Here is a 27,873-nt window from a genome sequence, read left to right on the forward strand (position 1 = left end):
TGTTGAAAGCGGTTGCCAGGGTAGCAGCCCCGCCACGACACCCTCCCACTCCGTTCTCCCACCCTATTGGGAGGCAGCCAAGGCCAGTGGCAGCCAATGGGAAGTGAGCGGCGCATCACGTGAGCTTGGTGGGCGGAGGGAGAGGCGAGCCGTGGGGAGCCGCCGTGCTCCGCTGCCGCGCTGGGGCTGCAGCTGCTGTGAGGGAGGGAGGCCGAGGAGTGGAATCGCAGCCATGTTCGGGGCCGGGGGGCTGAGGGAGTTCTTCGAAGAAGACCCCTTCTTCCGGTGAGTGGTCGGCGGGGCGAGGCGGCGGGGGCAGCGACCCCTGCGCGTGCCTGGACGGCTCCCAGCCTGCGGGGGGCCCGGAGTCGGCTGGACTGTCCGGGGGGAAGGGACTGGCTGCTCCCCCCGCCCGAGCCTTGGGGGGCTGCTCCGGCCGGCCTGATGCGTGCGGCTGTCTGCCTCGCCTGGCTCAGCCTCGCTCGCACCCAGAGCGGCTTGGAGCCGGCTCCTCGGTCTCCTTCCCGCGGGGGTGAGAGCCAAGCGCTGGCTGCGGCTCAGCGGTGTTTGCGCTCAGCCCTTGCCGGGCAGGTAGGTAAGGTGATGCGCGCTGAGGAGACATGAAGAGGAGGGGTCCGAATCAGAGCCGGGATCTTCGACCCCCTGAAATACTAACCAGGAAAACACTTGAAAGCAGAAGATGGTGAAGGCGCATGGCTGTGAGCGTCCTGCTCTGCGCCTTTCAGCTGGGACTGGAGGAAACCCGATAGAGCCACTTTGGGTCAGGGACTTAGGCTGCAGCTCTGTCCACAGAGCCTCCGTTGCTAGCAGTGGTGGGAGTGGGCTGGCATTTTTATCGTTGTGTTTTTGAGATCTGCGGGTGGTCAGGCCAGTACATGCAAACCATATGAAGCATTGTGTCAAGTATCAGAGGGGTAGCCCTGTTAGTCTGAATCTGTAAAAAGCAACAGAGGGTCCTGTGGCACCTTTGAGACTAACAGAAGTACTGGGAGCATAAGCTTTCGTGGGTAAGAACCTCACTTCTTGCATCTGAAGAAGTGAGGTTCTTACCCACGAAAGCTTATGCTCCCAGTACTTCTGTTAGTCTCAAAGGTGCCACAGGACCCTCTGTTGCTTTTTACATATGAAGCATTGGAGTTCCTAGTTGCATAACTCTCCTCCAGATAGCAAAGTGTGGCATCTTTGTGGCTGTGTTTAATGCCTTTATATGTGTGTGAGATATAGATAGATTTCTTGGTTTACAGTGTGTTCCAGCAAACACTAGGTTAATACAGCTCTTATTTTAATCTCAAGGAGATGACAGGTAAGGAAAGCATGAATTGATTTCCAGAACTATCATACTGGTACTCTTTTTCTCGTCTCCCTGCTTCTCCCACCTTCCCCACTCAAGGCTAATCCATATTTTTATGATTTCTTAACTGCAGAAAATGTGGGTTGTCTGATGCTTCAGTTGATCCAGTGGGACTGTAAAGATAACAGGCTACAAAAAGTGATTTATGATTATACAACTTAAATATTATGCAGAGCCCTAATAGACTTGGCAGAGCACAGGTATTATGAAAAATCTACTAGGTTTTTTTTCTTATGTACTCTACCTAAAGAAACTTTTTAATTAAGGATCACATTCTGAGAAGATTGTGCATCAATAAAAACATAAGAATGGTCATACTGGGTCAGACCAGTGGTCCATCTAGCCCAGTATCCTGTCTTCTGAGAGTGGCTGGTGCCAGATGCTTCAGAGGGAGTGAACAGAACTGGGCAGTTTCATCAGGTGAGCCCTCCCCGGTTCTAGCAGTCAGAGGTTAGGGACACTCAAAGCTTTGGGTTCCATCCCTTATCATCTTGGCTAATACCAATCAGTGGATGTATCCTCCATGAACTTATCTGATTCTTTTTTGAACCCATTTGTACTTTTAGCCTCCACAGCATCCTCTGGTAATGAGTTCCACAAGTTGACTGTATTGCGTGAAGAAGTTCTTCCTTTTGTTTGTTTTAAACCTGCTCCCTATTAATTTCATTGGGTGACCCTTGGTTTGTGTATTATGTGGAGGGATAAATAACACTTCCTTATTCACTTTCTCCCCACCGGTCATGAGTTTATAGACCTCTATCATAGCTCCCTGTAGTTGTCTCTTTTCCAAGCTGAATAGTCCCAGTCTTTTTAATTTCTTCCAAGGGGGAACTGGAGCTATCCACAATGACTCTTACGTTTTGTCTGTGTAGTTGGGAGTATGTCTTTCAGTGGGCATTATTTTGCATTTATTAAGATTGAATTTCATCTGCCTTTTTCTTGCCCGGTCAGCAAGTTTTGTGAGATCCCTTTGTAACTCTTTGCCGTCTGCTTTGGACTCAACTAAAGCAAAAAAAACCTTTTGAAGTATGAGATATGCCAAAACAATCCAAATCACGTCACTCTATGTAATTTCTCTCATTCCCGTCTTCCCCCACTCCTTTTATGTCTCTAATCTAGATTATAAACTCTAACCTCTATAGAATAGATACAATGTCTTCTTACAGGTCTTAAAACACACACCCATCAATGGTGCTGTAGAATAATATCTGAAAGAAGAATTTGGCCCTACATCATCACTAATTAGGAACAGAATATTCATTATTGCATTTATTGACACTTGTAAGGATTAAATTATCAATTTACTTTACTAAAGCTGGTCAGGGTAATATTTTTTTTTTGTCTGAAACTGATTGTTCTTGAGAAAGGGTTGACCTATTTCTCAGTTTGTTGGAAAAAATTTTTTCAAGAATTCTTCAATGTCCATGTCCCATTTTGATATTTCTGAGATAAAAAATTCTGGGTTTTTTGTTCCAAACAAATTTTTATTTTAAAATTTAAGCTAATTATAGTAAAATAAAGGATCAAAAATCAGAACATTTTGAAAATGTTAAAACATTTCAATTGTCCTGACTAAATTATTTATTTCAATTCCTCCCCACTCCCCTCCGATTGTCGGTTCACAAATATTTTTGAGATTGGCTTTTTATCTGGGTTCAGGGCAGGAAATTTTTTCAAAATCTCTAATAAAAAAAAAAAAATGTCCCATAATGGGACTACCATTTTCCACCCAGCTCTAATAATGTCTTTATAACATGATTCCATACTGGGGATTGCTGAGTGGGAGAAAAGAAAATACATGAACTTTATGAATCAGAACAACCACTAGCCTTTATATATGGCCCTGCAGCTCCCCCTTAAAAAGGCCTCCCATACAGAAAAGTCCAAACATTGCTGCTACCTTTGAGGCTTCCAATCGCAAGTTCATGCTGCCCCAGTACTTGTCAAGGTTACTCCTTGCCCTTGTGTATATATATTTTTTTTTCTGTAAGATTTTTTTTTTCCCCAGTTACACATGACACTACAGGCTATATTTTGAACATACATCATATCAGCTGTCTCAGTTCTCTGCTTCAGTGCTTGCCTACCACATGGAAGTACCTTTACTTCAAAAGTAAGCAGCCAAGGCAGGAACCTTTAACATCTCTGGATTTCCCCATCATTCGGGCCCTACTAAATTCATGGGTCCATTTTGGTCAATTTCAGGGTCATAAGATTTTTAAAATCCTAAATTTCATGGTTTCAGATATTTAAATCTGAACTTTAACTGTGTTGTAATCGTGGGGGTCCCAACCCAAAAGAGAGTCATGCATGGTGGGGTTGCAAGGCTATTTCAGGGGGGATGTCACAATATTGTCATCCTTACTTCTGCACTGCTGCTGGCTGCGGCACTGCCTTCACTCTCTGGCTGCCTAACTCTGAAGGCAGCAGCGCAAAGGTAAGGGTGACATGATATGGTAGTCACCCTTCTGCGCTGCTGCTGGCAGCGGTGCAGAAGTAAGGTTAATAATACTACACCGTGCCACCCTCACTATGCTGCTGGCTTCAGAGCTGGGCTGCCAGCCAGCAGCGTCTCTCGGCCGCCGCGCTCTGAAGGCAGCGCCAGCAGCAGCACACAAATATGAGTGGCAATATAATACAACAGCCAGATTTCACAGGGGAGATCAGCTTTCATGGTCTATGACATGTTTTTTATGGCCTTGAATTTGGTAGGGTCTTACCCATCATGATAGAAAGGAAGTTTATTTTAGACATTTGGCAAGCCATGCTCCTGCTAAAAATGAAGATGCTTATGCGAATTGGTAGTTATACTACAGTTTGAATATGCAAGTATACTATAACCGAAAAGCTACTGCTGCTCACATATCTTGTACATAAAACAGGAGTTGGTTGGCTGAAGGGCTGACATACAAGGTGGAAACTAGTCAAAACAAGCATTATTTATAAGAAGTAATCTCTAAACTCAGATAACACCGTTTAGCATTCTATTTATGTTTCTCCTGAGCTGCAGAGACAGGGTTGCACAATTTTAACATGAGGAGCTAGCCAGTGTTACTTTTGGCAAATGTATCTGCAGCAGGAGTTCAGAGAAACTACAGTGGATTAGAGCAAAGAAGAAACTGAGCAACCACCATCCATTCTTCCAAAACAGACAAGAATCTATAACCAGTGGAGCTAATTCTCTTCGGTACGTATAACTGTGAAATTGCCTCGCGGGTGATCTGTGCAAGATGAGTTGACATAACAGTGCTAACAATACCTTGAGGGAAGTGTTTATTGCACAGAAGAGGTTGTTAGGGGAAGGACTATTCAAGGATTAACATGGTTTACAACAATTTTGACTGAGTACATAGTTCATTAGACAAAACTAGCTGTGGATAAAACCAAAACAAACATTAAACCCTGTACTGCACTAATAAATGCTGTTCAACATATTAATAAATGATCTGAAAAAGAGATAATAGTGAGATGGCAAAGTTTGCAGACCATACTAAATTATCAAGTTAGTTAATTCTGAAGTAGACTGGGAAGAGTTATATAGGGATCTCACAAAACTGGGTGACTGGGCAAAAAAATGGCAGACGAAATTCAATCTTGATAAATGCAAAGTAACGCATGGTGGAAAATATAATCCCAACTATACAGACAAAATAATGGGATTTAAATTAGCTATTACCACACAAGACGGATCTTGGAGTCGTTTTGGACAGTTCTCTGAGAACATCTGCTCACAGTGCAGCAGCAGTGTGTTTGCTTTTTTTTTTTTTTTTTTTTTTTTTTTTTTTAAGTTAGCAACCATTAGGAAAAGGATAGATAATAAGACAGAAAATATCATAATGCCACTATATAAATCCATGGTTTGCCATGCCTTGAATACTATTTGCAGTTCTGGTCACTCCATCTGAAAAAAATAAACATAGAATTGGGAAAAGTACAGAGAAGGGCAACAAAAATGATGAGGGGTATGGAACAGCTTCCATATGAAGAGATTAAAAAGACTGGGACTGTTCATCTTAAAAAAGAGATGAATAAGTGGGGTATGCTAGCATAGAATATGCTACCATAAAATCATGAGTGGTTTGGAGAAAGTGAATAAAAATGTTATTTACCCTTTCACATGACACATGAAACGGGTCACCCAGTGAAATTAATAGGCAGCAGGTTTAAAACAAACATAAGGAAGTTCTTCACACAATGCACAGTCAGCACAGAAACTCAATGCCAGGGGATATTGTGAAGGCCAAAAGTATAGCTGGTTTCAAAAAAGAATTAGATCAGCCATTGATGGACCTGTCCTCCATGAACTTTTACCCAAGATGGTCAAGGATGCAACCCAATACTCTGGGGCTACTACACTACCCGCCTGAATCGGTTGGTAGAAATCGATCTTTCGGGGATCGAATTATCGCGTCTCGTTGGGATGCAACATTCGATCCCCGAATCGGCGCTTGTACTCCACCAGGGCAGGTAGGAGTAAGTGCCGTCGACGGGGGAGCCGCGGAGGTCGATTTGCTGCCGTCCTCACAGCGAGGTAAGTTGGCTCCGATACGTCGAATTCAGCTACGCTACTCACGTAGCTGAATTTGCGTATCTTAAATCGACTCACCCCCTGTAGTGAGGACATAGCCTGGGTGTCCTAAACTCTTGTCTGCTAGAATCTGGGACTGGATGACAGAAGATGGATCACTTGATAAATTGCCCTGTTCTGTTCACTCTCTCTGAAGCATTTGTCATTGTCCACTGACAGGATACTGGGCTAGATGGACCATTGATCTAGCCCACTATGGCCATTCTTATGTTGCATATGCACATCTGAGAGCACGCTCTGGGCCTTATCTCAAGAAGAATATTCTTACCTGTAGGGTTAACATTCTGTAGTCTTCAGGCTATCCTACATTTATACTTGATTGGTACCATTGACCTCTAGAAACTCGTAAAATATTGTGGTAACTAGATGTGCAAGATTTTACAGGAACCACAAAATTTCCCCTAATGAGGATTCCCATATGAAAACCACAATTGCTGGTAATTGTACCATTTAGAAACTGTTTTCATTTATATATGAAAGGAAAGATGGAAAATGTAAAGTCTAGTTTATTGTAGGTCACATGTTTAAAGGATAGTGGAAACACCACCCTACTTTCAACTGTCATAATTCCTCCTTGTTTCTGGCTCTAGTGCTGCTCTAGCAGATGGGGGATTGTTTGCGAGGGGGGGAAAAAAACTGTGTGTGTGTGTAAGAGAGAGAGTGTGAGAGTGAGAGGTTGACTCCTGGAACAGTTCTTGCAGAGCTGCTTTACATACAACTACGGGGATCAGCTTACTTCTTCAACCAATGACTAGATTAACTGCCAAATTAGTAGTATAATAAAGGCTTCCACTGCCTCACAAGGAGAGATTTTTGATTAACTGGAAATAGTGTCTGGGTTAAGAGTAATATTATAAATGTCTCCGTCTCTAGACAGCTGTCCCTGGGAAGCACTAGTTGATCTTGGCCAAAATGCTTCCAGGACCTAAATGAATTTCCTTCTGAATAGCTCAGGCAAGTGCAGAAGCTAGATCTCTTCCGTTGTTTTTAACTTGCCAGTGTGTTGTATCACTCCAGATGTTATCTTCAGTGTGACTTTCTGCTGTTCCTGACTTCTCATTCCAAATCAGAACTAACGTAATTTTATTTTTAAATAGTGAATTAAATTACTTAATTCCAAATAACGAGGACTCGTTGTGGCACCTTAAAGACTAACAAATTTATATGGGCATAAGCTTTCGTGGGCTAGAACCCACGAAAGTTTATGCCCAAATAAATTTGTTAGTCTCTAAGGTGCCACAAGGACTCCTTGTTGTTTTTGCTGATACAGGTTAACACGGCTACCACTCTGAAACTTAATTACAAATGTGATCTTCCAGGGTGAATTTGATTTAAATCACTAGTCAGGAAGACTTGATTTAATCATGGATTTCTACATAAAAGTGCATTCTTGTTGGTTGTTATAACCTTAATACATATTCTTCACAAGTCAGAGATAGATGTAGGTTTCATTTTTAGAAGCAATTTGCCTGTGACATCTGCTCTGTTATGTGGACTGTGTCCTGGTCTTAATGACTGAACCATGTTAATGAAGTGTGGGTTCTCAATCATACAGAAAGAAGAGTTTGTTGCATAAACAAACCAGGCAATTTTTTCATCAATTACCTCTTTTTGTAATCTGCTGTTTCTTATCACAAACTTATCTAGGGTTGTTTCTGGATGATGGAGATTTTTTTTTTTTTCTTTTTGCTACAGGTGATATACTGTGGCTATGTGACATACATGATGTGACTGAAACACTATGGCAGATAACTCTAAAACTATAGGAAAATAATGGCAATCTTGAAGGTGGATAGTCTTCAGAATCCTGCATGTTGAGGATGGATTCTCCTAAACAGAATAAGTCAATGCAGTTATTTAATTACCATACTGCTCATTTAGTATTACTCATTGCATTCACTAACACTCAGTACTACTTTAAAGGTGAAATTGTAAAAGGAAGATCTGCCTATTTCAGCTATTTATTTTTTATCACAATTGCATCTAAAATGATAGTACCATAGAGTAGCAACTATATTTTTTTGCTCAAACATGAGAATTCAAGAATAGTCCAGAAGGAAGACAGGCAGTCCTTAAGAAAGAAGTATGAAATAAAAAATTTTACCAACCTGAAGATCCTGCATGTTCAGACATGTTCCTTTCATATTCTTCAAGGCAGCTTTCTCCTGAGAAGGAACACTTCTCATGATGATGTTTCATTCGGCCAACCAGGACTTGCATTTCTTTGTTGCACTGTTTGCATTTTGCACGCATGCCTGTCTTACCCACAGGTAGAGGAACTTCATTAAAATATTCCCGAAGTGGGAATATTTTACAGCCTGCTGTCATTATAGGTTCTCCCTTCTAGTGAGAGAATGGTATGGTAGATCTCAAATCAAGGAAGGCTACACTCAGACCTCAAGACTTCTGGAATATGCTGCTCAAACAGTTTCACTTTTGGTTCTACTGCCTGTCCCTCCCTTCTCACATTTTTCTCCAGACTTCTTCTCCTTGTTCAGATCTATTCTGCCCCCAACAATCTTCTATTCACTGAACTTTTTGAAATTTTGCACTTTTAGAGAGAGGTAAGAGTTTGATTGACTCTGTGTATGCAAATTTGCAGAGGGACAATAGGGTTGAGGTCTGTTATTTCTCACCACTCTATATTATTTATTTGAAAACATTTTTGCTGTTAACAATCATGTTATCTCTGGAGACACAAATCCACCGTCTGAGAACTGCAAAACTAAGCATCTCTGATGGTATCTTCTAGACTGAACACTGAGTCCCATTGGGTAGAAAGAAAGATTAACCTAAATAATCTATACAGAAGCCCCTGGAACCCCATAAAATTGGGTCCCTAATCCATGAGCTATTGGAACTCATTTACAAAACTGTTCTTAAACATTACATTAATGTTATCTAATACTGTAATTAGAATTTATAATCCCTGTTCCATGAAGAGATATCTTTGAGCTATAATGTAGTTTTAATTAAGATATCTTTACATGGGGTTTTTCTTCAGAAAGCATTTTATCAAATAAATCCGATTATTTTTTTTATTTAAAGAAAAATATTATTTTTTATCCACCCTGTGATCTTCTAAAGTAATAAAACTATGGTTATTTGGTTGAACACACATCTTAGAATAGAAATGTATGATTAAAATAAAGAGTAGCAATAATATTTTTGTTACCATTTTCTGAGAACATTGTTATTTTCAACTGGGAACAAGGAGCACTTGAATTTAGGAACTTCAGCCTTTGTCCTGCAAATGCTTACCCTTGCAGGTAACGTATTTCAGTGGAGTTACTCACAAGAGTAAAGTTACTTGCTTGCATAAGTGTTTGCACTATCTGGCTTTTCATTTTTAAAATGATTTATATTTTGTCTTGCTGTGGTGATTATTAATTATATCTGATTTATAGTTTAAAAGACTGGAGCCTCCTCTGTCCACAGCACATACACAATTCAGGCAGTAACAAGGGCTTTCTTTCCTTCCAACTACACCAGCTCCTGAGTTGGAGGACCTGCCTGTAGAAGTGACAATAGTTCAGTCCTCAGATCCACTGAATCCTTAGCTTCTCTACTGCAAGTGTCACAAGGGTTTTGTGATATGAACATTTGTCTGAGATTTTGTACTGGTCTCAGTTCACCTCCCTTCATGTAAACCCCTTCACCATCAGATTGAAGAAACTTTGGGTTACTATTGACCTGGATGGAGTATGAACTGTGCCTCAGATGAGAGAGGTTCTATATCCCATTACTAATCCTCTCAAAGTCTTAATTTGACCTTTACTGGAAATTTATCTACCAATTAGATCATAATGCAAATGTAATGACTGCATAATAGTGGAACAACAAATTTGCTTTGCTATCAGAGTTGCCATTGCTTCCATTATAAATTTACTTATAGTGTCTTATAACATTTTTTTAACATGTGAAGAACAGAAGCTTGGTGTGCAAGATCCTTATCTGGTAGTGAAGCTTTAAAAAGAAAAATTCTTGAGAAAGTCAGTCAGTTTTGTAGCATAGGGGAACAAAACATGCAGGAACTCATACGTCAACTTTCCTCGCCATTACATCTTCCTTTTTCTCCCCCCAAAACCCGCAAACTCAAACTTGAGCAACAGATGAGTTATAAATATTTTTTAAAAGAATTAGCATCTTCTCTCTCCATGATGGGTTGTTAAACTTAAATAGGCTTCTCCATCTCTTAATGTCTGATAATGCCTGACCAGATTGTACCACTGCAAATCTTGTATGTCCTGCTAGGACCAACAATGGGCTGGAGTCAAATTTAAAAAACAAAACAAAACCCAAAGCTAGTATGAATGAGATTGGCTAACTCCTTATCCCTGTAATTATGATTTGAGCTGTGATCTTCAGAGATGTAACAGTAGTCAACTGAACATGTGTCCCCCAAAACAAAGAGTTATTAGCTTTCCATTCTTAAAACTACAGTACCCACCTGCTGAAGTAAAATAACAGAGAAGTCACCTACTCCAGGACAGGCCCAACAAAGAAAGTAACAGAACACCACTAGCTGTCACCTTCAGCCCCCAACTAAAACCTCTCCAGTGCATCACCAAAGATTTACAACCTATCCTTAAAGATGATCCCTCACTCTCAGAGATCTTGGGAGGCAGACCAGTCCTCGCTTACAGACAGCCTCCCAACCTGAAGCAAATACTCACCAGCAACCACACAACGAAAACACTAATCCAGGAACCTATCCTTGCAACAAAGTCTGATGCCAACTCCGTCCACATATCTATTCAAGTGATACCATCACAGGACCTAATCACATCAGCCATGCCATCAGGGGCTTGTTCACCTGCACATCTACCAATCTGATATATGCCATCATGTGACAGCAATGCCCCTCTGACATGTACATTGCACAAACCGGACAGTCTCTACGCAAAAGAATAAATGGATGCAAATCTGACATCCGGAATCATAACATTCAAAAACCAGTAGGAGAACACTTCAACCTCTATGGTCACTCAGTAACAGACTTAAAGGTGGCAATTTTGCAACAGAAAAGCTTCAAAAACAGACTCCAATGAGAAACTGCTGAACTAGAATTAATTTGCAAACTAGATACCATTAACCTGGGCTTGAATAGAGACTGGGAGTGGATGGGTCATTACACAAATTGAATCTATTTCCCCATGTTAAGTATCCTCACACCTTCTTGTGAACTGTCTGGAATGGGCCATCTTGACTATCACTACAAAAGTTGTTTTTTCTCCTGCTGATAATAGCTCATCTTAATTAATTAGCCTCTTAGAATTGGTATGGCAACTTCCATCTTTTCATGTTCTCTGTATGTGTATATATATATCTTCTTACTATATATTCCATTCTATGCATCTGATGAAGTGGGATGTAGCCCATGAAAGCTTATGCTCAAATAAATTTGTTAGCCTTTAAGGTGCCACAAGTACTCCTGTTCTTTTTGCGGATACAGACTAACACGGCTGCTACTCTGAAAGCTGTCTTGTTGGTTATTAGCAAACCTGGAAATTTTGTATACTCTATATGTAGGATTGCACCAGCAGCTCTCCTTTAGCCACATCCCAAAACAAGATCTTGTGCATAAGTTACTGGACTGGGAGTTGGGAGATCTGTTTTATTTGTGGGTCGGCCACTGACTCATTGTGTGGCCTTTGACAAAACAGTTAATCTCTCTGTGTCTGCTTCCTAGACAATACCTACATTTTACAGTCTTACCTTTGTAAAGCATTTTGAGATCCTTAGATGAAAAGTGCTTTAAGTGCTATGTATGAAATATTTCAGATTCTTAGAATGCATTACTGTTATATGCACATGCTCTTGCAGAAATATTGGAGGAATGATGTTAAGAATAAAAAATGGTTCAACATTTCCCACAAGGAGGCCAAAAAGTAAGACCTCAATTTTTTTCGTGTTTCTTTGACTTGCTTGATCCTTTGTGTGGGAAAGAGAAGATTCGAAAAAGCCTTCAGATAGTTTTGCTAGGTGTTAAATTATTTAAGAAATGGTATATGCATTTTGTATTTTGGTATCTAAACATATTTAAAGTCTGTGGAGTAGGAGGAGGCTTTACGGAAGTATATGTATGCAATTATAAATTGTGGTGGCACTCCTATGCTTTATGGTTTTGAACAGACTTAAAGGTGACAATTTTGTGGTTGTGCAGGTGAAAACTTGCTTGTGCTTGTATTTCTCACACTGTGAGTAAGGCATTTATCCTGTGAATAACTGCCAAGACACTTGATGCCTTATAGTTGCTTATCATGTTTGGACTGAAGCTAAAACTAGGAATCGTGTGTAGGATGGGTTAGGGACTGCTCTTGACAATAGAAAATAAGGGAGAATGAGCCAGGAATGGATTTAGTGAATGGTATTGGCCTCAAAGAAGGGGGCAGGGGGAACAAACGTGGGAGAGATGGAAACAACCAAATGGAGAGGCAAAGAACCAAGCCTAATATGAAGATAGGAGTATTCAAGTTTTAGAGATCTGGCTTTTGGTTAGTGTATGGACCAACTGGGAGATGCAAGTGGAGCAGTGTGATGCTCTTAATACTGAGAGGGAATTCCAGATGTAGCAGGTGAAAGGAATGGGAAGTGTGGGCAACAAATATAGAATTGATGGTATTGAAGCCTGGCAGGCAGGAAAGGTGTGAGATTGGGTTGAAGAGAGGATGGATTTGAAGCATGTGAGACCTCACTAAAGGTGATGAGGAAGAGAATGAAATATGGAGAGTTGAGAGCCAGAGGGGTTGTTGATGGGAGGATGAGGCAAAAGAGTTATGGGGAATAGAAGAGAGAAATACATGGGAAATGAACAGCAGGATGGAATAGCAGGATGGTGGGAATAAGTGGAAATCTCTGCCTCCCTAGGGTTTATTACAATGGAGCTGTCCATTGAAAACAGTTTTTGCAATCAAGGTGATGAGGTGTCTAGAGATCCATATGTCTAGTGGCTTTAAGTGGAGTTCTGGTTATTGCTCAGCAGGCCTGGCCTACTTCCTAATAATTTTACATAGTTTAGAATTGGACACGTTAACTTTCTAAAAGAATATTCATGAGTTTTCTTTGTTTCTTCCTCCCGCTCTCTAGGGAGCCTTTTGCTGCGCAGCATCAATACATGCGTCAAATGATGAGAAGCTTTTCTGATCCTTTTGGACGAGATCCATTTCTCAGTATTACAGAGGGTGGCGAAAGAGCTCGAGATCAAAGAGGACACCATGATTCTCAGGTTGCTTTGAGAGGAAATCAGAGAGTAAGTTTTCATAATCTCAAAGGATTTTTTTCCTTTACCAGTAATTAATTGTTTCAGGTATCTGGCATAACACTTCAATTTTCGACTCTAACCTAGTCTAACGGATGGGACACTGGTCTGGGAACAGGCAATCAAAGTTATATTCCTGGCCTTACGACTGGCCTATGTGACGTTGGTCTAGTTACTTAATCTCTCTACCTACCCTAAAATGGGGATAATAGTACTTGCCTACCTGTTGTAAAGTGCTTTGTGATCTCTGAATGAAAAGCACTATGTAAGAGTTTTACTTAACTCATTTGTAGCTGTTTTATATTAGAACTGGTGATGAAAAAAACACTTGTGCATGGCTAATATTTAAATAGCAGGGGATAAAATTTTCCAATGGAAGAGTTTTCCCTAAACTTCCCTTTATTTTTATATATGAATTTCCTTTATTTAATAATGTTAAAGGAAAGATTTTTAAAAGTGGGTATTTAAGTTATGCCTTTAATTTATAAACTCATCTCTTGGGCCTACATAATTATAAACACAAATGTAGTCAAGAATTTATGCATTTAATTACTGGGAGCAGTATGAGGGTGCATAAATGTTGCTCCAGTTGAAAATCTGCCCCTAAACGTGTATGGCAGATTAAATCAACAAAGTTGGATGATTCATAGCTAGCCACTATCAATGTCTTTTAGCTGTCTGAAGCTACTGGCCTGCAAAGCCTCCACAAGCCATCTGCTCTTTGAAGTGGAAAGACTGCAGTCTATGGAAGAAAACCTATAATGCTGTGGGTCCTAGGTTTTTGGTTTTCCATTTAATTTACTTACCATGTTGCGTTCATATGATGTTGGCCTCAGAATAGTGGAGGGTCTTGCTTTCCCCATAATTCATTCAGTTATGTCTGTGCCTAAGTATTGTAATGGCTTGTCGTTAACCTTGAATTTCCACTTTTGTGGGTGTAAGACGCACTTGAAACCTAGACATCTAAAATTGTTGGGAAAATGTTAAGCGTTATACAATTTCTTTACTTTGAATTGACGCTTCATATTCTGCATTCAGCCTGATCCTTAAATGTCTTGCCTCCTGTTATGTGGCTGTAACAATTAAGGAGGATCAAGTAAATGATATGAAATCTAATAATCCTGGAGGCTTTCTACAAAAGAGAAGAAAATTCGCAACAGTCTGTCTTATATAAAGTACACTTTCAACTGACTGGTCGTGCAGTGACAATTATGGCAATGTTTCTGTTGCTAAATCTAATCTGATTTTTTGGTTTAGAAAGGATATATGTTTTTAAATAACACGACAAATATATTTTATGTTCAAAGCATTTTGACTTTGTTTTAAATTAGATATGAACCGCTGCCATTTAGTTCAAGGATAACACAACTATAGGGGGTTGTGGATCTTTGCCAAAATCAGTCACTGTAATTCAAACTTACATATTTGGAGCTTAATAAACATAGCTGGAGCACAAACTGTCACCTGCAGGTCAAAAGAGTAACTGCCAGATTCTTTCCCTTATGCTTATAAGCTGAAAGTTAGTTTAAACTATAGATAGCGTTGGACCCACTTGGGGTCTGATTCGGCTTCCATTAAAGTCCATGGGAGGAGTAGGCTCTCAGGCTTCAGTTCAGCAAATGCTTAAATATGGACTTGACCTTATTTTAAAAAAACAACAAACAAACAAAAAATCACAGCGGGATTTCACTGTCTAATCTCAACAATTGTGGGGCACAAAGGAACATGAGTTGTGGTTGGGAGGAGCTTAGTGTTTGGGGACACTGAAGTATTTTGAAAGAGCACAAAGAAAAATACATCTGCCTGATCTTGGTGCCTAAAGTCACCCCAATATCCTTTTTTAAAAAAATCCTTGTGGCTGCCCTAAAACAGTGGCCAAGTTGCACAGAAAACTTAGAGCTGGATACTGTGACCTGAGGGTGGTTCAGTGTATTTGTTTGCTCCAATCATAAGTGTTAGAGAAGTAAAAATGAAGAATTCAGATGAAATAGAAATGTATTTGATAGAGGAACATTTCAAAGTATAAATATTTAGAAACTACTGTGGATTTTTGGGTGTAGATATTTTTGCTCAAGGGATGGTTCAGTCAAACTTGGTGTTACACCTTGGCTGTTGTATAGGGACATATTAGTGTCTTTATTACAGTTTTAAATTATACACTTTGAGAAGAATTAATTTTATTTAAAAGCTTCAAAAATTTTTTTGTCTGAGTCCATGCTGGGAAATTATCCAGTCATTAATGAAAGTATAATTCCTACTGTGTTTAACTAAATTATAGTGCCTAAGCTTCATTTTAAAAAGGAACAAAATGTATGTTGCAACAATCTGGGAGCAATCACATTTCTTTGTTTTAAGATTTTAACTGTTCTTCCAGATTTGTTTGAACACTGTTTTCTAAACAGATCACAAAGCTTGTTTTAACTTTTGTTTTTGGAGGGGGAGGGACGCGGGGGGTGGGGAGTGGAAGAATACAATGCATTAACATGTGCAGTAATACTCTGATTTCTTAAGTTGTCTTCATTGTGTCTGATTCAAGCTGTATCTTGTTACATTTATTAAAAGAAACTAAAAATTAATAAACAGTTGGATTTTGGTTACCACAGCTATTAAGTAGAACTGGTTGAGAAAAGTTCCAAAAATTCAAAATTGCTATAGAAAACCCCCCAAAGTGCTGATTTTCTTTTTCCATTTTTCTAACCTGCTCTACTACTGAGCAAGCCACCTTCATGAATGTCCAGTCATAGTGCAATAAGAGCTTTTTTATGGATTTAAACTATTAGGCAAATATTAAATGGTTTTACATTTTTATCGTAAAATAAAGGATATTTAATTTCTAATTGACCATGATCAAAAACTAAATTATTGTTTAGATATGAAAGGAAGTCATGACAGTTACTTGTGCATTTTTTCCCAATACTAGCCATCAGCCTTAGCTGCAATGTATATTGCTCCATACAGTGTATAATATTCTGCAATCAGATGATGTATTCCATTTTGAACTTGCATTATTAGAAAGTGTTATACTGTTATGAGCTACACACATTTTCACATTGTGTGTGTGTCTGTGTGTGTGAGAATTTAACATCTCATCCTTATTTCCTGGAAATTTAAATTTGTTTTCCAGCATTTCAACTGCTCTCTCATACAGGGATATTCAAGACCAACTAGTCAGTTTTACAGGCACTGTATCTGACAGTGTTCATAGCTGCATCTATTTATGCATCTGTACAAGAATATATTTATGCACTGTGGATTTATTAGTCTTCAGACTGTTCTGTATGTGACGATAGATATACTTAGAACTTCTTTGCAATGACCTTTGAAACTGCTGACATGGTAGAGTTGATTTGGTTTATCCTGAGGGATCTGAATATTTTAGAGAATATGTATATATTTCATTTTTAAGTCTACATTAATATCTTGCATTACATAAAATGAGAGCTTATGAGTAGATCAGCTGTATCACTTACTTTAATTTTTCTGCCCTAAAATTTGTCAGCCTTTTGTAATTTAGTTCTGTAAATTTGTTTGTCGAGTAGAAACAGACTTGTTGGTTTTAATTATCCTCTCTGTGACTGCCTCTGCTACATAAGCAGAATTGAGCGTGTGTGAGGAAGCAGGGGACGTTCAAAGTACACCTTATGTTTTAATTACCTCTAGTATAAAGGTTGCTATGATGCACAGATTTCTTATGATTTAAGTACTTTTATTACATTTGTGTAAATATGATTTATTCAGCATGGGTGCAGTCATCTTTTTTCATTTTGAAATAATTGTACTACTGTGTCTACAGAAAACTGCTTCATGTTATGTTGTTTTAACATATTATAAATCACTGAGGTCCCCTTAAATGACCTTTTGGTAAAATTAAAAAAAAAAAAAAAAACATATTATTTCAGTTGCTATATGTGAAAGTGGACCGGATTTCCCTTAACCATGATGCATAATCGGTACAATAACTAAAAGGAACTGGTACTTTTCTTCCAGGCAGTGAGCTGCTCCCTCATGCCCTTTGGCAGTTTTGGTAGCATGGTTAGTATCCTGAGAGAAATACCCCTTGTAACTTGCTAACCTGTATGTATTGTCTTTCTAACTAAAACAAGAATAAATCGTAGCTACATAGTGCTTTCTAACTACTGTAGTTGCTTGTTAGAAATGCGGAGTGATATAACTAAGGAATGTTTGTTTTTTATCTAGTGAAAATGCTGAGGTTGAGTAAATATTCCACTGATATCAAGTTTGATACTGCTGCTGAAATTTTTTTTTCAAAATAGTTTGATTTGTCCTTTTAAAAATTGATATACTTTTTTCATCTACAAAACTTTTGGGGAAAAGATAATTTCTTTGATTAGTAATCATGTCTATAGTTTGTTACTAGCAGGGCAATATCAGCTCTAGGACCAGAACTTGAATTGTGCCAACTTTTTTAGTTTGTTGGGGAATGCCCTCAATAGCTTGGGGGGAGGGAGGGAATAGCTGGAAAAAATCCTTTTTAACATTTTTTACACAGATAAAACTCAGCCCTGTATCGCTGTCATTCTTTGGCCCTTGTAGCCAACTCAGAAGCAACATAAAACAACTCTAACAAATGGAGATGTTTTCCACAATGATAGTGCCTCTGACATAATGTCTCAAGGGTTATTGCAGGATGGGTGGAGAGTGCAGTGCCAAAGAGAATGGGAATACTGAGAGCTTTGGTAGGAACATGCACACTAGCTTTTGTGGTTGGAAGCCATCATTCTGATACAAGACATTCAAACAATATGCAAGCTCCTTGCTGCTCTGCAATTAAATAGTTAATTAGGAAATGTTGTTTCCATAGCTATACCATGATATCAATGATACTGGTTCTCCAAAACAAAAGTAGACTGAAGTAGTGTCATTAGCTTCTCCATTGACGGTGAAAGAAAATAACACTGTCAAGAACCTTCTAAGCAATAATACTCACATATACAGGAGATATGGGAGTGAACGTGGTAGTCATGGCCATGATTAGACTTTCTGGATGGAAGAAGAGAGTAGAGAATTTGTGGGACCCAAAAACATTGATAACATTTCCTTTGACAAGAGAACTCTATCTCTCACTCTAAAATGTGCACTAGTCTGATCTGCCTGTTCCACTCTTAATGAAATAGTCATGATTTTCAAATCAAATTCAGAAATGGAATTTTGGTGTCAGTGTATTTACCCACATACATAAGTGTTTAAATTGGCTTTGGGAATGGACATCCTTAAATTAAACTTATTCAGCCAGCATAATTGTGTGTTTTGAAGTATATTTTTGGGAGCAGTATAGTAACAACCTATAATCTGTTCCCTGTCTGGACAGAGACCGATGCTTTACTTAACTTAACCTGAACAAGCCTATGTCACTGGATTTTCTTCAGACCCTTGACAATAATTACACTATTTCAAAGACTTACTTTTCTCCTTCAGGCGTCCCTTTTGATATGGACATGTTTTCTCATAAGGAGGTTTTGTGCCGCACTGGGATTAGCTGTTCACTTTATAGTTTTGCATTTTAATTCTGAGTCATTTGTCAGTGATGTGCAAAGATCTCCTTCCCATCCCTACTCCAAGATGACCATGAAAATCATTTTTTCCATAGTGCTTTCTTGAAACAATATGTTGTGAATTATGCAATTAACTTTTAAACTGTGAAGCAATGCTTACTTATGCAGGATGTATGAAACAACTAAAGCCTCCAGTAGTTCATTAGGTTAACCCAATGTGGTGCATGCTAGTCAGAAAGGAGTCACTCATATACCTGCTGCTTCTCTTAGGTCTGCTGTCTGCTTTATCCAAAGGAGATATAATGCATTTGACGTGTAAATGTAAGTCTTGTGACTGAGAATTATAAAAATTGGAGGCTACTCAAAGGTCTGTCAAACAAATGTATTTCTTGATATGTCTGTTTCTGTTTGTTTCTGATCAGAACACCATTCCACGCCTCTTTCTGCCTAATGAAGTTTAGCCATGAGTAACGAATACTAGTATATCATTAAAGAAATGTGGTTTAGATGAAATTACCACAGGGTGGAAGCACAACTGATTGAAAGACCATATCCAAAGAATTATCAATGGTTAGCTGTCCTCCAGGGAGGAAGTATCTAGTGGAGCCCTGTAGAGATCTTTCCTGGTCCAGTACTAGTTAATACTTTAATTATTTGGATAATGAAGTGGAGAGAGTGGTTATAAAATTTGCAGATGACACCAAGCTGGAAGGGATTGCAAGCACTTTGGAGGACAGGATTAGAATTCAAAATGACATTGACAAATTAGAGAATTGGTCTGAAAACAAGATAAAATTAAAAAAAAAAAGTTCAAAATATTACACTTTAGGAAGGGAAAAATCAAATGCACAACAAAATGGGGAATAACTGACTAGGTGGCAGTTGAAAAGGATCAATGTGAATCATAAATTGAATGCGCGTTAACGATGTGACATAGCTGTGAAAAAGGCTAATATCATTCTGGGGTGTACTAACAGGAGTGACGTATGTAAGACATGGGAGATAATTGATAATTGTCCTGCTCTACTAAGCACTGGTGAGGCCTCAGCTGAAGTTCTGGGAACCCCACTCTCAGAAAGATGTGGACAAACTGAGTCCAGAGGAGAGTGACAAAAATGATAAGGGTTTAGAAAACTTTACCTATAGAGAAGTTAAAATACTGGGCATGTTTAGTCTTGAAGAGAGGACTGAAGGGGGAACTAAGTCAGGGGTGGGCAAACTTTTTGGCCCGAGGGCCACATCGGGGTGCAAAACTGTATGGAGGCCAGGTAGGGAAGGCTGTGCCTCCCCAAACAGCCTGGTCCCTGCCCTCTATCCAACCCCTCCTACTTTCCACCCCCTGACTATCCCCCTTGGGGGGGGGGTGCGGGCTCTGGGGTGGGGTTGGGGATGAGGAGTTTGGAGTGTAGGAGGGTGCTCTGGTCTGGGACCAAGGAGTTCAGAGGATGGGAGGGTGCTCCGGGCTGGGGCAGGGGATTAGGGTGTGGGAGGGGGATCAGGGCTGGGGTTGGGGTGTGGGGACAGGCTCAGGGGTGTAAGCTTGGAGCGGCACTTACCTCAAGCAGCTCCTGGAAGCAGCGGCATGTTTCTTCTCTGGCTCCTACGCTGAGGCACGGTCAGGTTGCTCTGCACACTGCCCCCGCCACAGGCACTGCCCCCGCAGCACCAGAGGGGGCCATTGGAGCACGTAGGAGCAGGAGGGGGCCATGCTGCAGCTTCCGGGAGCCGCGTGGAGCAGCCTCTGACCCTGTTCTGCGGCTGGAGCACTGGAGCGAGGCAAGCCCTACTCCCCCAGTGGGAGTTCGTGGGCCAGATGTGGCCCGTAGGCCATAGTTTGCCCACCCCTGCTCTATGAAGTTCATAGCACTACCTAATGAAACATTTGTTGAACAATTGCTAACAATGTCTGAAGAATTTCACTGATTACATTTGGAGTCCGCCCTAGATCCTCATTCATGTCCTTTTCTGGCCGACTGCTTTATGTTTATGAATGCGACCAGTGAGATTTGCACATTAGAGATGCTCTGTCTAAGGTGTTCTAAGGGATGGAAAGGCATATTGTAGTTCTAGTTTGTTTGGTTCTCTGGATGTCACCAGAATTGACAGGTTAGTCAGTCCAAAGAGAGGTTTAAAGGGAAGAGACCCCAAACAATCGTAAATGCCATCCTAAATGTGTGCTTGTTTTGACATTCCAATAATTTCTAAAAACCTATGATCTTCCCTTTTCTATTTTCACCTCCACAATCCGGCTTTTAATTTTTAAAAAAAGGGAGTTGTTTTCAGCTCTTTTGTATTTGTGAATTGCTCGTAGGCTCCACAAAGCTTGTGAGAAGTTTATTTGGTTGCATCTTCGGAAACATGCATGTGATTGTCTTGTCAAAGAACAGTCTTAAGAGTCACAGTTCTATTTTCATTGTTTGTGTTTTCCTTTAGCTAATAATTTCTCTCCTCCAACAGAATTCAGATTTTAAGGATCCTTTCTTTTCAATTGATAGAACTATATCAAACATGAGAAACAGTATGCTAGAACTGCAAAGAAATTTTGTAAGTACATTTCAAAAAATCAGTCTTAAAAGCATTATTTATATTGAACAGAATAATAGTGTTTAAAACAGTTATTCAGGAAGTCCTATAAAAAGCCATATTATGATATCTATGGGGTGCAGAGAGAAAATGTTTTGTTTTTTGTTTTGTTTTTAGCCCAGAAAGTATTGAAATTTTAATTCTTTATACAATCAGTTGTACACCAGTTATGTCTAAACACAGTTGACCACATTCTACTCAAGTACATAATTTATTAAGGTGCTCTGGTAAAACAGTTTTGTCATTATCAGTACTGAAGACAATAGAACATATGAACATTTTGATACCCTTATTCTCCCAAATACATTAAATGAATATTTTATTATTTAAGTACAGACTGGGTACTTTGTTCTGTATATGACACACACATTAAGGGTATGTCAACACTAGCTGTCGGATTGGCAGGTAGTGATCGATCTATCAGGGATCGATTTACCGTGTCTAGTGTAGACACGATAAATCAATCCCCAATTGCTCTGCTGTCGACTCCGGAACTCCACCACAGTGAGAGACAGAAGCGGAGTCGACGGGGGAGCGGCAGCCGTCGATCCTGCGCGGCGAGGACGCAAAGTAAGTGATTCTAAGCCAATCTAAGATACGTCGACTTCAGCTACGCTATTCTCGTAGCTGAAATTGCGTATCTTAGATAGATTTCCCCCGCCTCCTCTCCCCGTGTAGACCAGGCCAACGACAGTTCCTTCCCTTCTGAAGTACAAATCCTGCAATAAACTCCACAAAAGCACATCTCATTGAAGTCAGTAGGGCTGTATATGGGCAGATGAGTTCCTCTGTGTGTGGATAGACTGCATGATCAGGGCTTAAAGCAAGATTCACTGGCAAATGCAGAGGATACTGCAAACTCAGGCTTTTTCCCTCCTATTTTTTCCTGATATAATTCCTCAAAAGTAATATTGAGATGGAGAAGGTGTCTAATGTGGGATACTGTTCTTTCTTCTTAGGTTATCTGTCCGCTTTAATATTTGTATTAATTTAAAGTGTATCAATTTCAGGATCATCTCTCACTCAATCCAGATGCACACTCATTCAGTTCTTCTTCTGTGATGACATATTCCAAGATAGGTGATGACCCACCAAAGGTTTTTCAAGCTTCAGCTCAGACCCGCACAGCTCCAGGAGGTGTAAGTATTCTTGAGACATGGCTGAAGAGTGTTGTTAAATTGTCAGACTGTATATTAATGCAGACTCAAGTTGTCTCCTTTAAAATCCTTACTGGGGTGAATCATTTCTATAATTTAGAAAGGTGTACACTCTATTACACCATTGCTATATCTTAGAGTAGATATTGTTTGAAAATACTCTTTAAGGCATTATATCCTGTGCTAAAGCTATTTGTATACCCATTTTCTCAAAAGCTGAATAGGTCAGTAATACAGCTACCAGTTCTGCATTTGCTGCTTTTTGAACCAGTGTACGTCATATTCCTTTTGCCTATTGGGGTATATTTACACCTAAATATTTGCAATCGTAAGATACTAAAAGTCTCCACATTTATACACGACTTTACCTCAAATCACTTTATGTACCAATAATAGTGCAAAATGGCTACTTTGAATTATCTGAGCCTAAGTACTTGACTTTTAAATGCTTACATAATGCTTCAGATTAAGATGCCCTCTAATTAGCTTCGTTGCAGCTGTTGTGCATCTAATTCTGCTAAGAAATTCAAATTTAAATTTGAACCCTCAAGGCAAGGTTCATGAAAGATTATATGCAAGCAGTATGAGGCTGTTGAAAATATCCCACAGCCAATCATGTCAGAACTCAAGCCAGCACTTGGTTATCAGAAAGGCTCTAATAATATACCTATGAACACAGTGATAAGCAGTGGCCAAGAGTTTCAGACAAGTCAACATGACAGCCTCGTAATTAGTTGCCCTTTCATGTAGAGAATACCAACACATACTTATCTGTTCTGTTGTCAAGGAGAATGTTTAAGACTCTCTGCAGGGGTTATATTTAGGCTGGGCTCTGACAGATTTTGAAACAATTAATAATAACCTGCATGCATATTCTCTTCTTAAAAACCGATGGGTGGTAATATTATCTTTCCTGTCTGCCAACGGTGGGATGAGTATTGTTTGCTCAATACTTTGTTTGAGCTATCAGTCTTTCAGCCAGTGCAACAAAAATAGATTCAGTAGGAAGCATCTGTTTTTTTTCATAAACTTCATTTTAAAGCAAATTTATTTTGAGTTAAAAATAAAACTCTGAGAACTAATTTGTATAATCCACTTTTTCAGTTGAAGTAGCAATTGCAATATAATTTCCCTTCTTTGAGCAGATCAAAGAGACTAGAAAAGCACTTAAAGATTCTGAAAGTGGGCTGGAAAAAATGGCTATTGGTCATCACATTCATGAACGTGCCCATGTAATTAAAAAATCAAAGAACAACAAAACTGGTGATCGAGAACTGAATCAAGAATTTATCAACTTGGATGAATGTAAGTCTTCCAGCACACACCTCCTGATTTTTTTTTTTTTTTAGGAAGTGCTGATTTGTTGATCTGGCCCCTTCAGTGGGTATCAAGTTGGACACCTAAAAAGTGAGGAACCCCAAATCATCAGTCACTTTTGAAAATACTATTCTGGGGGGGGGGGGGGGCGCTAGGGAGGTGTTGTGGGGTTTTTTGGTCATACTTGAGGGTAATCTGAGTGGTAACGTTTTATGGTTTTGAATGGACAGTAATATATTAAATTATATAAAAATTCCAGTTACAAAACTTTGTTTTAATACAATTGCTTTGACTAGTGATGTAGCAATTGTAGCTAAATACTCTCTCCTATGTTTTCATCAAGTTTAAAACAAAAATGTTTTTAACTGTTTGCAGCTGAGGCCCACATATTTGATGAGGAATGGCAGAAGGAGATTATGAAGTTTGGAACATCTGGAGCTAGATGCAATTTAGAAGCTCCAAAACACAGAAGTAACCATCATATAAGCAAGGAAGATGCATCAAGGAGGTAGAAATCGTTTCTGTAATGGCTCTAATTATGCTGATAGTCTTTCCTTTTGCTTAAAAGAAAATGAGTGTATGCTCTATTTCATTAATAAGAACTTCACATTAGGAACCTTGAGAAGAAATAATATACTTACTCTCTGCTTCACAGATTATGTAGCTGAAGTGTAATTCAGAGTAGTATTTTGATATAACTAAATTTTGAGGAAATACTAGGTGTGGCTTTCAGAAGTTTTGACCATTTAACCTATTTGGTTATAATTCGACTTGTAAATTTTACAGTTTTATCTTTTTTAGACAAGTATGTTTTTATCTCAAACAATGAGAGAGAGAGAAAATAATGGTAAAATTGATCACATGCAAATTGGGTTCACTGCGTTAAGGCTGAATCCTCCACTCTTTACTCAGAGGTGGATTGGTCCATCCTCTTGAGGAAAAGAGCAGGAGAAGGTCAGAAAATTGCTGTATTCCTCTCCTGGCAGTATCCCCTGGGGTGAGATGCATAGGTTCAGGAGGAGACAAGGCCATCCAACCCCAGAGACCAGGGAATCTGGGGGGAGGAGCATGCCCCATATCTATGAAGGCAGTAGTTGTCTGTCCAGCATAGATTGTTTTCCCCATGCTGCTCTTTTGGTCTTTTCTTATCAGCATAACTCCAGTAAGAGGTATGCTGCCCTTGTCAGCTGCTTGATATCAACCATGGAGGATATGCAACAAGAGTTAATGCTGGCTCAAACTAATTTCTGGAGTGAGTAGGGAATACTGTGGTAAGAAGCACTAGTCCTTGCTTCACCTTCTCCCAAACTGTGCAGAGTGCTTTCCATGTGTCACTTCTGCACAGTCCTAGAGGGGAAACACTGCAGAGGCTGCATTAGCCCCTCCTGCAGTATTCCATGGGCAAGTTGTGCTCATTTAAACTGAGAGACAAATCTAGCTCTTGATTACTGCTCAGTTTTTAATCAGGCACAGCTCCCATTCACTTCAGTGAGTTCTGCCAACATGCCAATTTGCAGCTGTCTCTTCTCAAATACATAGGTACACAATAAACTCAACAAAAAGCCTAGGCTGCCAAAGTTTCTCATCCACTGAAACATGCTAGTAGTTTTACCAGCAGAGGATGTTTCTAAGTTGTAAACCAGTTTAAATACATATCATAAAGGCTTACATAAAAATAACTAGATTATTCATTGTGTGTTTTGTAAATGGAAAAAATACTTGGCCAATGCATCATATTGTTCACCAAGCATTATACAATGGTTTTGATTGTGTTTTGTTTTTTTGTTTCAGGGAGAAACCCCACCCAAAACCACTGATTGCAGGATCCAGAAGACCTGAAGTTTCTGTGGAGAACCTCAATGTGAAAGGATCGCACGTCCCAATCAAAACCAGCAAAAGATAAATGGCTTGTACAATGGTTTGGATCTTTTTGGGGGTCTTTTTCAGAGAAGATAATGGTGCTAGATCATAGACCAATCCCTGGTTTTTAACTGTTAGTGTGCCTTGCTCGTCTAGTCATTTGACCACTGAATGTTCTTGAAGACACCAGGTCTTTGGACTACATCTGGGTCTGAGCAGTAAAAGAAAATATTTACCACTGAAAGGCACTTTATTGGGTTATCACTTTTCTTTATACTGTAAGCTATAATATTTTGCCTTCCAAGGCTTTTTTTCTACAATTATGCTAATCTCTCAAACTTTTCAGCAGGCTTGGTGGTAAAACTACATCTATTACCCATGCAGTACAACTTACACAGGAACTAAATTCACTTTTTGTAAAATTATTTTTTGTGGCTGAAGCAATACCAGTGTGGTTTTGGTGAAATTAGATTTAAAATTATACTATAAAATTATTAAATAGCTATTGTACAATAGCCAGATTCATGGTAATTGCCCTGATTTCAGAATGCTAACGGAGTCTAAAAATAAGTAGTCAAGTAACTTGTTTTTAAGTAAAATTTAAGTTTATCAACATTATTTATCACCTTTGCATAGCTGATTTTTTTGTATGTAGTTTATTAATTTCAATGGCTTTATATTGTATCTCTTAAGTGGTTCTACATCCTTTGTGTGTTTCCATTGAAGGTGACCCATTATTTTTCACCATTGCAGATTCTCTATACTAGGGCTAGAGTTAAGTAGCATGATGGGTTTTCTATTTTCTGTGGCAATATACTGCAGTTCCCTCGTATGGACAATAGATATGACTGTTGGCATTCTTGACAAGATTGGTCTGGGAATCAAATTTGGTTCAACAGACAGTAGAAGTATATGAACTAAACGCTGAATAATTACACCATTCCCTCTGTAAATGATAGTTTTAAAAACATATGTGCAGGAAATGCTACTTGTAGTCATTCTTATTCTTCTATCAGCTAAGTTTGTGGTTGTGTTGTATCATTTTGTGTCCTGATTTTTAATTTAAAGGAATCCAGGATCTGGTAAACCTAAAAATTGTTGCCCTCCCTTGAAAATTTTACTGTTTCAAAGTTCTTCCCTTATTTTGTACTTTTTGTTTTCTTTTTTAAAAGTTTCCTTGGCTTAAAATTATTAGGCGAAAACAAACTGAATGACTTATTCGGAAAAATAAACCTCTTAATGTATGTTATCTGTGTCAGTGCATGCATCATTTTGTTACTTGGAAAGTATTGTAGATGATATATAAATTATAAACATGAACAATGAATCTATTATTATTTTTAAGTTACAGCATTTGACTTCTCATGGCCAAGATGTACACTTTTTTAATCATATTAACCTCAGAGGTGTTTTTAAAACATGTCTACTCTTAAACCATATTGATTTTTTTTCCCCCTGCAGATCCCTAAATTATTTAATATTATTATTCTTACACTTAAACAGGGCATGTTATGTGTATTTTTGGAATGGAAGACTGTTTTCTCTCTGCTTAATGCAATGGGTTTTCTTCAAGTATTATAGTAAAAGCCAGTGCCTATGGTTTAATGTTACTAAGACCCATTTGTAGTTCATACATCTTAGTCAGAGCCAGACTTATTTACAGATAATAATTCTTAATCTGAAAATGTACTGTCCTTAGATACTAACCAATGTACAAATTTGAGGCCTGATCCCACTTTCATTGACGGTAACGTGGATCTTGCCATTGATTTCATTTAGAGTAAGATTAGGCCCTTAATGTATGTTTCAGTTTTGTCACCTAGATTCTCTAATAACAAACAATGTAACCGAACACTTAGACATTAGAATTGTAATGTAATATTAAAATCAAATCAGAAGGAAATCTTCTGTTTAGGAAATTCTGTAACTTAATAAAAAATATATACATCTTACAGCCCTTCATATTTGACTATACTTGACCTTTTCTTTTTACATCTTTTATGTGTGTACTTAAATAGTAAACATTACTGACACATACGTAAAGTACTTCATTCTTTATTAAATAAGCAGATACTATGATTGTAAAGAAGCAGTGGAGGACTAATACACATTGCTGAATTTGATGTAATGTTAAATAATCTAAAAGTTAATGCAGGAAAAGTTGTTTCTAAAAGTATAAAAATATAATTCTTTGGTTAATAAAGAGTTGTTTATTCTTTACC

At 38.9% G+C, this 27,873-nt stretch overlaps 1 protein-coding gene across 3 annotated transcripts; it reads left to right on the forward strand.

The window, feature by feature from the left end:
• Positions 1 to 207: 207 nt before the first annotated feature.
• On the forward strand, positions 208 to 27,871 carry MLF1 (myeloid leukemia factor 1). Of its 3 annotated transcripts, none has more exons than XM_054039631.1 (8): positions 208 to 285; positions 13,050 to 13,212; positions 17,209 to 17,253; positions 21,192 to 21,278; positions 22,328 to 22,456; positions 23,620 to 23,779; positions 24,167 to 24,299; positions 25,583 to 27,871. In XM_054039631.1, exons 1-8 carry the CDS (start codon positions 233 to 235, stop codon positions 25,692 to 25,694), a joined length of 882 nt encoding a protein of 293 aa, XP_053895606.1. In that variant the 5' UTR covers positions 208 to 232; the 3' UTR covers positions 25,695 to 27,871. The 3 variants fall into 3 exon arrangements, with proteins under 3 accessions (XP_053895606.1, XP_053895607.1, XP_053895608.1); XM_054039633.1 differs by lacking the exon at positions 208 to 285 and adding an exon at positions 446 to 591; XM_054039632.1 differs by lacking the exon at positions 17,209 to 17,253.
• Positions 27,872 to 27,873: the final 2 nt, after the last annotated feature.

Source organism: Malaclemys terrapin, chromosome 9 (genome assembly GCF_027887155.1).
Source record: "Malaclemys terrapin pileata isolate rMalTer1 chromosome 9, rMalTer1.hap1, whole genome shotgun sequence".
Classification (NCBI taxonomy): Eukaryota; Metazoa; Chordata; order Testudines; family Emydidae; genus Malaclemys; species Malaclemys terrapin.

Coding starts and splice junctions, on each gene's coding strand:
- MLF1 (XM_054039631.1), top strand. CDS start 233: ATGTTCGGGGCCGGGGGGCTGAGGGAGTTCTTCGAAGAAGACCCCTTC. Junction 22,457..23,619: donor CCCGCACAGCTCCAGGAGGT/GTAAGTATTCTT, acceptor TTCTTTGAGCAG/ATCAAAGAGACTAGAAAAGC. Junction 24,300..25,582: donor AAGGAAGATGCATCAAGGAG/GTAGAAATCGTT, acceptor TTTTTGTTTCAG/GGAGAAACCCCACCCAAAAC.